Raw genomic sequence first — 14,399 nt, 5'->3', positions numbered from 1 at the left:
CCTGCCTGCTTGCCTGCCCGCCTTCCTATCTTTCTTTGTTGACCCCTTACTTTAAACTTGATGCCAGTTTGTTTTGTTGTGTAATGTAAATACAACTGTTTAAGTATCAGGGTGTTAATGAGTGCGTTTTCGTTTTCATCTCAGACAAATGCAGCTCTTGTGGCGTTTGTTCACAGGTAACTATCCTTGTTCAAACGCACTGGATATCAAGCGTTAAATTATTGTTACATTTTGCATTCTTTTTGCTTCAAGTACAGACCCTTTTTCACATACTTTGAACTTATGCATGGATATAATTTGTATTATCACACTGAAGTAATCATGCACAGATATATTAATCTTAGCTTAGAGAGCCATATGTTACAGCTAATAGATCAATACTGAACTAATTTTGAAGATATACGGGGTGATTCGGTGGAAAAAAAATTGAATTTTCCATCGTCGATCGCAACCTTGAGATAAAGAAAATTCATTATATTCGTGTTATGCTATAAGGGACAAAGTTTCGACACAGGAGCTTTGTTGTATTAGGAGAACGAACCCACGAACGAACGACGAACGAGCGATCGATCTAACGAGCTAATCAGTGAGTCAGAAAATCCTTGTTTCACTCCCTATCTTTTGGTGTGTTTCCCTTTCAGCGTTTTCTTGGAACTGGCAAATAAGTCGTACGTTTATTACTATTGTTATTGCCTTGGAGGTCTTCAGTGGTCCTCCTGCAAGAGGTATTTGTATCCGTTATCTTTAACTGTTTGAGTTCTCGTGTGCGGCTTTTTAATCAGAGTTTTCTTATCAGCTGGGAGCCCTTTCAATCCGATATTGTCGAATTTCAAAATCGATGAAGAGTTAAATCCTGAACTAGGGTTTACTTCACAGAGTCAGAATTTAACACCGCCTTGTACAGCATAATAAACAGTACTCCGTAAAACTACTGTTCAACGGCTATCATTTGCTGCACTAAGGTTTCCTCCATAGGCTTAAAAGTCACAACCGGATTGCACAGCACAATAATCAGTACCACATAAACGTATTGCTTAAAAGCATTCATTTAATCAATACCAGGTATCTATGAACCATGTTAGTCAATTAATTCACTGCCAAGTGAAAAGTCTACATTGAAACCTTCTTCCCTAATTTACCGATTCTGAGGTTTTGCCAAAAAATACAAAATAATTTTGTGAGAGAGAGGGGTTGAACATGCACTCTGCTCTCTGCGGAAACTGTTTTCTCCTCTTAAAGTTGTTGTCGCCTACTTCTTTACTTTGAAAATACTCAGTTAAATCATTCCGTTATTGTATTTTGCAGGAGTCAGCGATCAACCCCAGGACTTGTTGTAGAAGTTCACGGGGTAAGATTTGTTTTGGTTAAACCAGTTAAGATATTACCCCCAATGTGAGAGTTATTCTACAAGTACGCATACGACAAATAGTCGTAGTAATATTTTAACATTACATTTTTCTCTTTATTTGTTTTAGGATGGCTCTGAAATTTTAAGCAGACTTTATGTACATTTTTCTGATGCCAAAATTGTTCAGGTAAGCTAATGAGCAGCTTTCTTACAAAAATGTTCGTACCACTGTAAGTGGGGGCGGGGGGAGAGGGGTGAATTGGTTATTACCATCTGGTGTTTGTATCATTTGAGTGAATCTAGGCTAAAAATCTGGCGCAGTTATCCCAGTAGTAGGCACTACCTCTTTGCGGAAGGATCCGCTTGGGTAACCTGTGGTGCAGCCAGACGTGTCACAAAATCCTCGATATACTAGTCCTATACCGGCAGCTTAGACCATCTGTGGCGTAGGCTACAGTTGGGATGACCATTGAATAATGATTTCAAAATCTGTAAACCACTCAGGAACGGCCAATCATGTGTGATTACGTCATCGGTATGGAATTTCTCGGGTCCAGTCCCATGCAACTCTTCAGCGCGGAACACAGACGTTTGCTCAAGCAACGAGAACGTCGCCAAGCAAAAGGTTTAATGAGCAGAACAATGCCTATGCACGTGCGTTATAAATCTTTGTACATTTCTTTGCCGTCCTCTGCAAACCAACATCGTGAAATGACCAAGTTCTCCTTAGTCTGGGGAACGCGAACAGCGGCGGCTAATTTGTCGTATTTTCATTTCTAATTGAACGCTGTCATTACATATTTAGCCTGAGCATGCTTTTAGAGCCATAGGCGTACTGGACAGATCAGACAATTGCGAATTTCGCTGGTAAAATATGAATTCATTTTTGACTAGGCGTCGTACTCAGCGTCTACTTAAGCTCCCTAATGTTAAGAATAACTTAATAGGGTCAATCAGAGTCAGATCTGGGTGACAGACTAGGGTAGCCCTACATACTTAAAACAACTCCGCAATTTTGAATTGTGTTTGAATTCTATTGTAATTTATCTCCTGCTTTACCGTTTTCAGTATTTCGCCGAGCTCATCAAACAGCAGCAGATTGACTACCATCAGAATCTTTCTGCTGATCAAGGTAAATTGTGGTTAGATTGAGAAAACGGTGCTTAGCAACCTGGCACATCCGAACATCGCCACACTCAAATAGTCGCGTCAGGTCACTTCGAGCAACAATTCCTCTCGTACAGCACAGATTGTACGTTAAACTTTGTCTTTCAGTTTTCCTCATAAGACTCTTGACAGTTTTACTTGGCATCTTCTAATTTCCTTAGATTTCGCTGGAGAAGGAGCTGTTACGCCCGACTCAGGTAGGTTTTAATAGTATACCACAACAAAACAGTTGTTTTTTTATGAGATGTTTATGCTAAAGAAACTTTCGCGCTGTGTCGGTAAGCTTTAGGATAAAAAGTCACGAGGGCAATTCTGAAAACATAGCACAGAACACTTAGAATCTAAAACTGATGGTAGTTAATAAGTTAAAGCGCTGGTAAGGTTTGGTTCGCCCAGACTCTCATAGGGACATTTAGGATAAAGGAAAAGTAAAATTCACTGTTTTTCGTGGACACCCTTACTGGCCGCTTTCTGAACGGGTTGAATAGGTCTACAAACTAAGAGTTATGTACAGACAAGAGCCATAATTATGGCTCCTGGTACAGAATAAAAAACATGGAAAAGTGAATGCCTCCAATAAATCATTTTTTACGGTTTGTTTTTCGCAGACTCAGTTGCAGAGAGAAAATCGGTATTGATTACCCCAGATTTATCAAAGTGTGCAGTTTTCCGCAATGTCAAGCCACTGGAGGTCACGTGATCCCGCAGAGGACCAAGAACACCGTTTTTCTTGCAGTATTTTACCATTTGGCCACTCATTAGCATGTTCTAGAAATCTATCTTCTCGCAGGCTAGGAAAAGAAATAATAATAATAATAATAATAATAATAATAATAATAATAATAATAATAATAATAATTTATTTCTAGTGTATTACATCAGTAAAATCTCAGTGCTCTTACAAAACTAGTAACTATGGTGGCATCTTTTTAAGTCCTTTCGACAGTTATCCGTGACACTGTCCCTGTAACAGATGCAACTAAGAAGAGTTTGCAATCTTTATATTACCTGTCGTGATAAGTTTGAAATGAAACGAGTCGAACCTTTGCCAAACGATGCTTTTAGACGTGTCCATTGACAGAGGTTTGTAGCGCCATGATATGGTAAGAGTTACGTTACCAACGAGTGCAAATAAGACTTTTCTTGAAGGGAAATATTTCGGTCAGCGTTCAATTCTTCCCACATTTTCTACAGTTAACAGATGGCGTAAATGCTGTCGACATTTTGTAGCGTTGTTATTCGTTGGCTGATCTAACTTTAATCTTCAGTAATAAATAAATACTACAATATGAGATGAACAAACCTGACGTAAAGACATCTACATGAGATAATCTTTGAAATTTCTCGGTTCGCATAGTATTTTCAAAGGAGTTAGAGTTGTCGTTTGTAATGCAATTTTACTATCCGTTTTCCGTGTGGATTCGTATATATAAGTGCTTTTATTATTGTTATTAATATCATTTAGGTAGGATTTTTTATGAAATCTATTTTTTCCCTAAGGCCTAGTTCAGACGTCGTGCTTCTGCCGTGCCGAACTAAATTCAGGAATTAAGTTCGACAAAAGCACGGCAGAAGCACGGCGTCTGAATCAAACTTTTGAATTAAGTTCGGCAAGCAATTAAGTTCGACAAGCTCTGCCGTGCTACACGACTCTGGCACGGCAGCGATTCGAACGTCGTGCTTCTGTCGCGCCAAACTAAATCCAGAAATTATGTCAATGTGTTTTGGCGAGATTTCGTTCCCTCGGGGAGTTAGGAGGAGAATTGTTACGAGGCTTTAGTAAACCCTGGATTTGATTCGACTCTGGCACGACGTCTGAATCAGAGTTGATTTCCTGCCGTGCTACAGTCGAACCAAATTGCAATTTAGTTCGGCACGGCAGAAGCACGACGTCTGAACTGGGCCTAAATTATATATTTTAGTTAGACAATTAAAATTGCACGTAATATTTTCTCAAAAAATTCGTTTAACAAAAATATAATAATAACAAAATACGGCATGTCAATGTATATAATTCTTGTAGAAGAGTTGCGTGTTATTTATTTTAATGAATTATATTGAAATTGTTTGTAAAATTCAAATTGTTTTTTTTATTATTATTTCTTTTGACCCTTCCATCAAAATCAAGTTTCGTAACTATGTCATTACGTTGTCCGGCATATATAAAGATATATTTTCCATTCACATTATTAATTCTTAGAATAAAGAAAATCATTGTTTTGAGGTGTTCTCTTGACTGGATCTACTGTCTTGAAAGTATTTCTAAAAGATATGTATAACAAGTACTTAGAAGAACCAACAACCGAATGAGGGCAATTTAAGTGTCGAACGTGCGATAAAATGTGAAAGTGTGATCGCTACTTTCCCACACAGTATGGCAACGGAAAACAATGCTACCTCAGGCTCCCCTGAACAGACAGACCTTGGTTTGAAAATTGAAAGTAGTCAATAAATCATAACTCAAGAAAACGACGTTGTATTTATTTCTTATCTTTCACAGATCTCGTTCAAATGTTGCGTTAAATTAAATACTACAAGTTAATGAAATATGGGCTTTCTGATCATATGTACATTTTAACTGTTTCTGCATTTCGCGAGTAAAAAAATTAAATACCCTGTACCCATGCATTTGGATTGAAGAGTAAATGAATGAACTATTACCACTGTAGATAAAATCATAAAAAAATATGAATGAAAAATTCTTACAAGAAACTGCAATGGACACCCGGGAAATTGCAAAAAAATTTAAAAACCTGTACAGTATTTCAAGACCAGCCTGCGTTGCTGACGGAAATTTTAACCCTCGGTAGGAAGCGTCTATGACGGAGGCTAGTCAAGACTTATAGGAGATAGTTGTCTATTTTTCCTTTGGGATACCCTGTGAGGAAAGCCTTCATTTAACCTACCTTTTAGGCCAAGGTAATTTCAAAGAAATCAATCCAACATCCTTTGTGGAAAAAAAGATAGCGACTGGTACATTTACCGATGATTCTTCGCGTACAAAACCCTTCACAACGCTCATCAAACTACAGAAAAGTTCAAACATCTTCAAATCTAGTACACTTAATGGCATTAATTGGCTGTGTTAAGTTTACATGGTATTGTGTAAAAATGTACAGCCTCCATCCTTTTTTCCTACAGAGGAATGAATAGCCAACAAGGCACTCCAAATTTGTTTTAATACTTGTACAAAATTAAATTGATCAGTATATTGCTGCATATGGTTGATGCACACAGTTTCTTCAGAGCTCAAAACCAGTTTGGCTCACACAGATTCCTGGAAAATGGTGACAACAACTTCTGAAATTTCACAATTCAGCAATGTTCATTCCTTAATCCACAAGGGACTGAATGGGAAACTGGAGTCAGAAGATATTTAGACACCTCTGGCATTTATTTGTTCCTCCACACAGGATTGAGTTAAGATTACGCAAATTAGGGAAAGAAACAAGGAGTTTGTCCCTCACTGCATGCTAGAAACTCACCGACATGCTAGAAACTTGTCACATGCTAGAAAACGAAAGAGACTGCTTGAAGTCTAATCGATCCCAAAACCTGACACTTTCTCCCAGCAATCAAATTTTGGGAAGAGAAACTGTACATGCGACAAAAGTTGTCCCATGAAATACTGAACTATCTACACCTACAAATTTGTTGCATAGCAGTTGACCAAGTCAACAACTACGCCTGTCATTGTATATTTTAAAAACTGAAAAAAAAAAAAAACTCTTGAGTCAGACACTTGCATCTATCACACCTTTGTGTCTATCACACACATATAATATGTACACTTTTACTATTTTACATATTGCTATAAATATGATGGCGTCAGGTACCAAGCAAAGTCTATGAGAAGAAATCATCATCATCATCATCACTTTGTTTCCAGTTGTTGCTGTCTTGTTCTTCGCCTGGAGAGATATACGATCCATTTCCAGGGGTGTACTGAGCCAAACCCATTGACCTGAGGTGAGCATCATGCATCTTCTTTGCACGCCGTGTTCTTGCCGACATTTCTCTGGTTGCAATTTGCGGAGCTGCAAGTTAAACAACTACCATATTAATTTTTCACACCTGTAACAACAGGCTTCTGCTTCCAGGTCAATGTTTCACTTTATTTGGCACTTGCATGGTTACTTACTGGATTTACTTATTATTACAGTAACTGATAAATTATTGGATTACTAATTCATATTAATAATTATTATTTATGGAATTTAAAATGAGTGATTATTCACCAGATTTGAAACATCTAACTTGTAAGCAGGTTGAAAGAATGATCAATGTCAACAACAGAGTTCTTTCAAATCTATTGATTTAAAATACAACATCCAGCCAATATGGAATGGTCCTGAATCCTGACACACAATTTGTAAAACTCAAGGATACCAATAGCACCCATCCACTCACCCAGGTGTGGAATGTGTGGTGGCCTCATAGTTAGAGCACTCAACTCTGCATCAAGAGGTTTGGGTTCAAGCACTGGCTGGGGACAATGTGTTGTGTTCTTATTCTCACAGTGCCTTTGTCCACATAGGTACAGTATAAATGGGTACTGGCAACCTTAATGCTGGGTGGTAACCCTGCGACGAACTAGCATCTCATCCAAGGGGAAGTAGACCTACTTCTAGCCGCTTCATGCTAAAGGAACCGGAGATAAGTATTGGCCCGAGGGGCCACTTGGCTTGTATGCAGACTTTAATTTACCCAGGCAAGTCTCAATACTTTTGATAAAGCTTTAACAGACACAGCTTGGTCTGTAACCATCAGAGCTTATCTTGGTGTCATATATCATGAAGCAACTCAGTGGAAGTAGTCCCCACCTGCCCCTTCCCATAAATGGGATGTTTAAGTAATTGCATTTGACTCCACAGCATTTTGCCGGGTTTTTAACTGATCACCACAAGCCATTTAATATCCCTGGGTTGGGAGGCACTGTGAAAGTCATGCCCAAGAACCCAACACTATGACTCTACCCATGGTCAGAGCCAGCCAGTTCAGTCCCACGCCTGTCGCACTATCCAGAACTGTAGGCCAATACATCTCCGCCTTTTTTGGCAGAGTAAAGATTGTTGCTTTTTCGGTGTAAAGAACCTTTCCCTGATGGCAAATTTTGTCACAATTAACTTTCTATATCCCTTAAAAACTGTATTTTAAAAGGTGCAAGCACAATTATAAGCCTTACAATGAACAAGAGATTGCTATTTTAATAATACATTTCTTGCCATTAGTATTGAAAACGTACCCCCAGCCATCCTAAGTTTGCTGTTCAAGAGGTTTTTCCTCTGTACCATATCAAATTCATCTGTGGCTGAATTATCTGAGTTTCTACTAGTGTCTAGAAAGTCGTCAGGTTGACTTGCTGTTGATGAGCCATGAATGCCACCTGGACTGAACTTGGGTTTGTCTGAATATGAAAAATTTCCTCTTGCAATGCTCCATGATTTGCGATCTGAAGAAAAAAAACATTAACAACTTAAAATTATTATCATGATATTGAAGTATCAAAGAAGAAACCCATCAACTGGTAAATCTCACGGATCATGTATGCATTTACTATACAGACACAAGTGTTTTACTAGAAAATACACCACTCCCAAAATTCATACGAAACTACATCTGAGACCTGAGTTGTGTGCTATATCCATATCCTCAATGATAAGGATGACGATGTCATAGCCTGCGTAGCAAGCTTTCCTGTGCAGAGAGCATTTCCGCATTCTGGTCACGCGTAGATTGGAGCAAGAGCAAAAACTCGACGAAGCAGTTCCTCTCTCGCCTCACAACCCCCTACATTGTCGAGTTTTTGCTCTCGCTCCAATCTATACGTGGCCAGAATCTAGAAAAGCTCTCTTTATGGGAACGCTTGCTACACTGGCTAATGATGTCATTTCTCATTCACTTTTACCACTCAAAAATATAAATACATATCTCTGCATCGTCATGAATATGGGGCGCCGTTTGTAAATTTATTATTTAGACCGAATTTATGCCATTTTCCCCTTATTTATAAATAATTGGAAATGCCACAAAATTTGTTTATAAATAAGACACAAGAACTTGTCCATTGATATGTAAATAATTATTTTAGGTACGTCCTGATTTATAAATAATCTTTTACCATAGAGTTATTATATATAAATAATAAACTAAACAACCTCTGTCAATTATTTATAAGTCAGGTCATCTCTAAAATAGTTTACATATCATAAAGTTTGTAAATCCCATTATTTATAAATAGATTACTTTGCCGGGGGTGTAAATTCATTATTTAGAAATAATAAATTTCACCTCGCCGAGTGTAAATTTATTATTTATAAATAATGAACTTCACTGAGTGTGTAAATTCATTATTTAGAAATAATGAATTTCACCTCGCCTTGTGTAAAATTATTATTTCTAAATAATGAACTTCATTGAGTGTGTAAATTCATTATTTAGAAATACTGAAGTTTCATCTTACCGTCTGTAAATTTCTTATTTAGAAATAATGAAGTGTCATCTCGCCGAGTGCAAATTTATTACTTAGAAATAATGAACTTCATTGAGTATGTAAATTCATTATTTAGAAATAGCCTGAAATTCAGCAATGGCGAATCTGGGGGAGGGGCCCGGGGGCCTGTTCCCCCCACCCCCCACGCCTCAAATATCTATTATGTAGTTCTTATTCACTCAACAATTCGGCAGCTCACACTGCAACAGGAACAACTACTCAAAGGCCGAGGTAACAGGTAAATTTTAAGAAAAGAAACTGCTGCATGAAGAAAATAAAAATCGCTTGGTGTGTTAAGTCAAAGTTCTGATTTCTTTTGAAATAGACCTTTTTCGCTTGGGCGGTTTGTTGTCCCAGTACAGACCACGTGATATTCTCTAGAGAATTGCTCTTTTATTCATCTAAAAATTATTTATTTATTCATATACGCGCAACTATTTGAAAATTTGAAAGGAAGAATTCTCAAGAGTATCATCACATGGTCTGAAATGGGGCAACAAACTGCCCAGTCAAAAAAGGTCTATTCAACAATGGTTTAAACGCAAATGAATTTAGCTTTCCACATGTACGATCTTTGGACTTGCCTGGAATAGACATGCCTAGCTGTGACTTGATCAAGCCAAACAAAGTGTGTCACACGGCTATCTGTCCAAAGGTCACAAAGGTCACAAAGAATTTAACCTGTGAGCAGGCTCATGTTTGAGTCAAACGCACGAGTGACAAAGAAGAATAGCGATGGGCGGGAAAGAGGCGCCAAGAAAGTGACTTTCTCCTCTTGCGGCTTTGCCCGTCGATTTCTCGCTCTCAGCTATGCCGAGTGCATTTGTGCTCCAACGTGAGCCTGTTCGCAGGCTACAAAGAATTATCTAAGCAGGTAAACACATTATTCGATTTCCCGATTTTAAAAGTTCTGCATTTTCTTCATGCAGCAATTTCTTGTCTTAAAATTTACCTGTTACCTCGGCCTTTGAGTAGTTGTTGTCGTTGTCGTTGTCCCAGTTGCAGTGTGAGCTCCCGAATTGTTGCGTGACTAAGAACTACACAATAGATATTTGAAGCGTGATTCTCGCTTAAACGCAATTAACCAAAATAAGGGGGGGGAGCCTCCACTAGATCCGCCACTGCTGAATTTCAGGCTGCATACCTACCTGAGCAAGGGCAGAATTAACTGTCTCACTTATAGCGCGAGAAACAGCCTCCGAAATCGATCGGGCAAGAGACGCTGGGTCAGTCAGCCATTCATACTTTCATTATTCCTAAATAATGAATTTACATACTCAGTGAAGTTCATTATTTCTAAGTAATAAATTTACACTCAGCGAGATGAAACTTCATTATTTATAAATAATGAATTTATAAATAATGAATTTACACACACAGTTAAATTCATTATTTCTAAATAATAAATTTACAGTCAGTGAAATAAAACTTCATTATTTCTAAATAATGAATTTACACACTCAATGAAGTTCACCATTTAGAAATAATAAATTTACACAAGGCGAGGTGAAACTTCATTATTTCTAAATAATGAATTTACACACTCAGTGAAGTTCATTATTTATAAATAATAAATTTACAGTCGGTGAGGTGAAATTTATTATTTCTAAATAATGAATTTACACTCTCTGCGAAGTAATTTATTTATAAATAATGGGATTTACAAACTTTACGATATGTAAATAATTATTTTAGAGATGACCTGATTTATAAATAATTGAGGTTGTTTAGTTTATTATTTATATATAATAACTCTATGGTAAAAGATTATTTATAAATCAGGACGTACCTAAAATAATTATATACATATCAATGGACAAGTTCTTGTGTCTTATTTGTAAACAAATTTTGTGGCATTTCCAATTATTTATAAATAAGGGGAAAATGGCATAAATTCGGTCTAAATAATAAATTTACAAACAGCGCCCCATAGATGAATGGCCTCTATTAATATGCAAGATTTAAGATTTAATAATTTCTGGCATAGAATACACCCCTGTGTATATACATAGAATACAATGCACCTGTTCTACAATTGAAGCCCACTATCTCAAGATAGTCAGCTGTATAATTTACTGTACTACAGCACTGGCCAAGTGTCAACAAGTTATTTGCTAATCTTCAATAGGGCTAACAAAGTCACTTAGAAACACACATGACTTGTGGGTACTGATGAAGATAGGGCCATATGGACTGTAATGGGGAATTGAGGATTTCAATCTGATTTAATCTCAATTTTATCCAAGCAAGTTGGTAATAAAAATTAATCCTAATAGTTCAAGTGAGGTTTTATTTTTGTTTGTTTGCCAAATTCTGGGTTAAAAAACCCTTAGACGGAATAGAATCTAGGCCAATCAGGCTTAACGGCATATTCCCAAAGTATTATTTTTTATTACAAGTAAGTTTGATATCACTTTTTGATCTGTACCTGAGATCATTATCAGGAAAGAATGAAGAAATTAAGAAATTACGTTGTGTTCACCCAGAATGTGTAGTTCCAGAAAATATCCATACCCACCCCAAGGAAGGTTAACGGAAATTCCTAGGGGGAGGAGGGTTTCAAAAGCCCAATTTTTTAAAGGAAAGTATGGGACTAAAATGGAATTTCCAGAGGGGTGGGGGGGTTCGAGCTAAAAAAACCTTCCGTTGGAGGGCCAGGGGTATGGATATTTCTGCAATGACACAATGGCCTTACAACAGTTCCATTGGAGAAATGTTACCTGTAACCATGATTTTACAACACAACAAATTTACTGAAAGTGTTGTTTATTACTTGTTGATAAATATACATGCGCACTCTTGAAAGACAAAACACACTCCTACATATTTTCAATTTCCAATTTCAAGGTAATTTGTACTTAGAAATAATTTAATTTTCAAGGCAATAAGTGCTTTGGGAAAGGAAATTTTTAACCTTAGTGCTAATTAATATTTGGAAAAATACTATTCGCATATTTTATTTTTTCATATGAACAAGAGTATGTTTGGAAGAATGAGAAATACCATGAGAGCTTTCTAGAACTGTTTTCAGTTCTCCAAAGGCTCTTGAAAATTTCCTTAAAATGCAGAAACTAACAAATAGCCCAACATCATGGCATCATGGCCAAAAAGCTTTCAACAGAGTGGTTATTACATGGCTTCCAGCCAACACAATATTATTTCTATCACAAGACAGGATATGATATCAGTGTTTGACATTGACAGGAAATAATTTAAAACCTGAAAATGATACCAAGCAATTTTACTCCTTAGTGGAACTTTTCCAGTCGACACTATAAAGAAACCAATGAGCTACATGCAGAGAAGGTCATGTCTGATAGCCGGAGGCTTATGGATTTTGTAGTTGGCTTGTGAATTCTTCCTTCGTCGAGCAATTGAAGGGCCTTGGAAAATTTTGGAGTCAATTCAAAATACAGAATGGAATTTTGGGGGCTATTGAGAGTGACCTTTTATCACGTATCATAGTCACAGCCTGCCCAAAGGAAAATCTCAAAACTTGGTTTTCTAAGCACCCTGAATGAGATCCAAGCACTGCTTATTAGTGTAACATGCCATGCCAAAGTAAAACTTAAGCTTCATGAGCTGAGTTTCTATCCAGAACTTACATACATGTATATATGTTCAGAGACACAGAAAAACTCACTCTTCAAATGATAAATGAAAATCCAAAATATTCCTATTTCCAATAAACCTGATAAAATATGGCAACACAAACTAACAACGCTCCGTTTACACAACACATAACAATACGTTTTCTCAAGTAAATTCCTCAGTTTCCAAAGCAAACAGAACCAAAAGACATGTAATAGCTTTCGCGTCATCGTACACAAAATTTGTCAAAATTCATTAAAACGTAACGGCGGTGAATTTACAAGGTTGTGTACAAGTAATTAGTGCAAAAGCGACTTTCACACAGTCGGTGATGGTACTGTTTCTCACACAACCCAATAAAATACCGGCCGGAGATCTTGCAATTCGTTTCATGCTGGGTAGAAAACGAACAAATTAAACACCGCAAGAAACGAAAACAATATTCTCACCAGCACTTGAGCCGAGAAAATCGTCGTTATTTCCTTTGTTTAAGATCGAGCTGTCCACGTCTCCTGTCCCTGGAAGAAAAATTGAAAAGTTAAGTTGTTAGGTATATATTGCAAGAAACTGTTTGGTGCGTTTAATAAACTCAAGCAGCCGCAACAATAGCTCAAATTGAGCTGAGGGAAAGAACAAAACACTCATTGACACCAACCACTAAACCCTGAAATTATCATTTCTCAAGAGAAATGAAGAATGCAAGTCGGCGATTACTTATGAGTTAATTAAGACAAAAATTCTTTGAAAAGTTGATAAGCTTAAAAGCATACTTACCGCTCAAACCACCATGCCTGGAATAATATGAAGGCGTAGATTTGTTTGTGTTTAGAACCGTTCCTTTCTTGCTTGCCTGTGTGACTTGAACGTTTTTGCGTATACTCCAAACATCGTCGAGTTCGCAACCTACGAAAATACCAATCAGAAAAATTGCAAAATCAGTGAGAACTGATTCAAGCCGGGGATTTCAAGGGTTTAGCTTACAAACAAAACAGTATAGCTAACACACGAAAATCGTAACACAACTACTTAAGCTTGTTACCTGGCGAACTGCGGGTATCCTTCGTTTTCAGAAGCGTATTTTTAGGCTGTAGAGAAAGCTCTATACCATTTTCATGATCGTTGTCGTTGGTACCCCAAGGATCAATCTTTTTGTTTTTTCCGGCGTACAGAAATTTACTTGGTCGACCACCTGGAATTGAAACCAGCACACATCGCAAATATTGAAAACTGTCTTTTTTCTGCTGTCCAATCGTTAAGCAAAAGCGATAACTCTCATACCGTCAAAGTTTTGTTCGCCTGACTGTCCAAATCCCCGTCCTGAGGAGGACATATCGTCTCATCATTCTGTCTTTAATGTTCGTAGTGAAGAAGGCATGAAGCGACAAAAAAATATACAATTCGTCGGTGGGATCCAGTCTCCTCGCTATACGAGCACAGGTACACAGGTAGACCACTCTACTCTCGCGTGTGACAGATAGATCAAGTTGGATCTCCGTTGGAAAAACTTCACCGTTATTTTTCCCATCCACATGATATGCAACCCATGGAGGGGGGATGATGCTATGATTCTCCAAAACAGAAGAACGAAAATACCGAAAAAGTAGAGGAGCCCCAGTAAAACGGAGCCAGAGCAGGTAGTGTATATAGTGACCAGGGTCACCACGTTGTTAGGCCACTGACGTGGTACAAAAAAAGGGAAACATAAAAAATAAAAAATAAAAACAGAAAAAAGTACAAGAAATCTCTTTGTTTTTTAACAGACTGATTTTTCTTACATGCATGCTCAAACTCTCCCCGCCG

The 14,399-nt window shown here is 37.5% G+C and overlaps 2 protein-coding genes across 2 annotated transcripts in view; one reads left to right on the top strand and one right to left on the bottom strand.

Moving 5' to 3' along the window:
• The window catches only part of LOC110058327 (guanine nucleotide exchange protein smcr8a-like), a 30,536-nt gene extending 25,785 nt beyond the window's left edge, over window positions 1-4,751 (top strand). The window contains exons 25-31 of the mRNA XM_089283186.1: window positions 145-176; window positions 642-725; window positions 1,306-1,348; window positions 1,476-1,535; window positions 2,417-2,480; window positions 2,677-2,712; window positions 3,124-4,751. Coding sequence (XP_089139312.1) covers window positions 145-176; window positions 642-725; window positions 1,306-1,348; window positions 1,476-1,535; window positions 2,417-2,480; window positions 2,677-2,712; window positions 3,124-3,215 — 411 coding nt within the window. The 3' untranslated portion in view covers window positions 3,216-4,751. The remainder of the gene's footprint in view (window positions 1-144; window positions 177-641; window positions 726-1,305; window positions 1,349-1,475; window positions 1,536-2,416; window positions 2,481-2,676; window positions 2,713-3,123) is intronic.
• A 224-nt stretch (window positions 4,752-4,975) lies between these two features.
• LOC110058479 (uncharacterized) lies at window positions 4,976-14,136 on the bottom strand. Its single transcript, XM_020765134.2, has 6 exons — window positions 13,878-14,136; window positions 13,639-13,788; window positions 13,374-13,502; window positions 13,049-13,117; window positions 7,761-7,967; window positions 4,976-6,552 (listed from the first exon to the last, which is right to left on the bottom strand). The coding sequence occupies exons 1-6, from the start codon at window positions 13,927-13,929 to the stop codon at window positions 6,362-6,364; spliced, it is 798 nt and encodes a 265-aa protein (XP_020620793.2). The 5' UTR covers window positions 13,930-14,136; the 3' UTR covers window positions 4,976-6,361.
• Window positions 14,137-14,399: the final 263 nt, after the last annotated feature.

Source organism: Orbicella faveolata, unplaced genomic scaffold (assembly GCF_042242905.1).
Source record: "Orbicella faveolata isolate gen_17 unplaced genomic scaffold, um_ofav_v1 contig_12, whole genome shotgun sequence".
Taxonomy (NCBI): domain Eukaryota; kingdom Metazoa; phylum Cnidaria; class Anthozoa; order Scleractinia; family Merulinidae; genus Orbicella; species Orbicella faveolata.
This window is presented reverse-complemented; position numbering and strand designations above follow the sequence as displayed.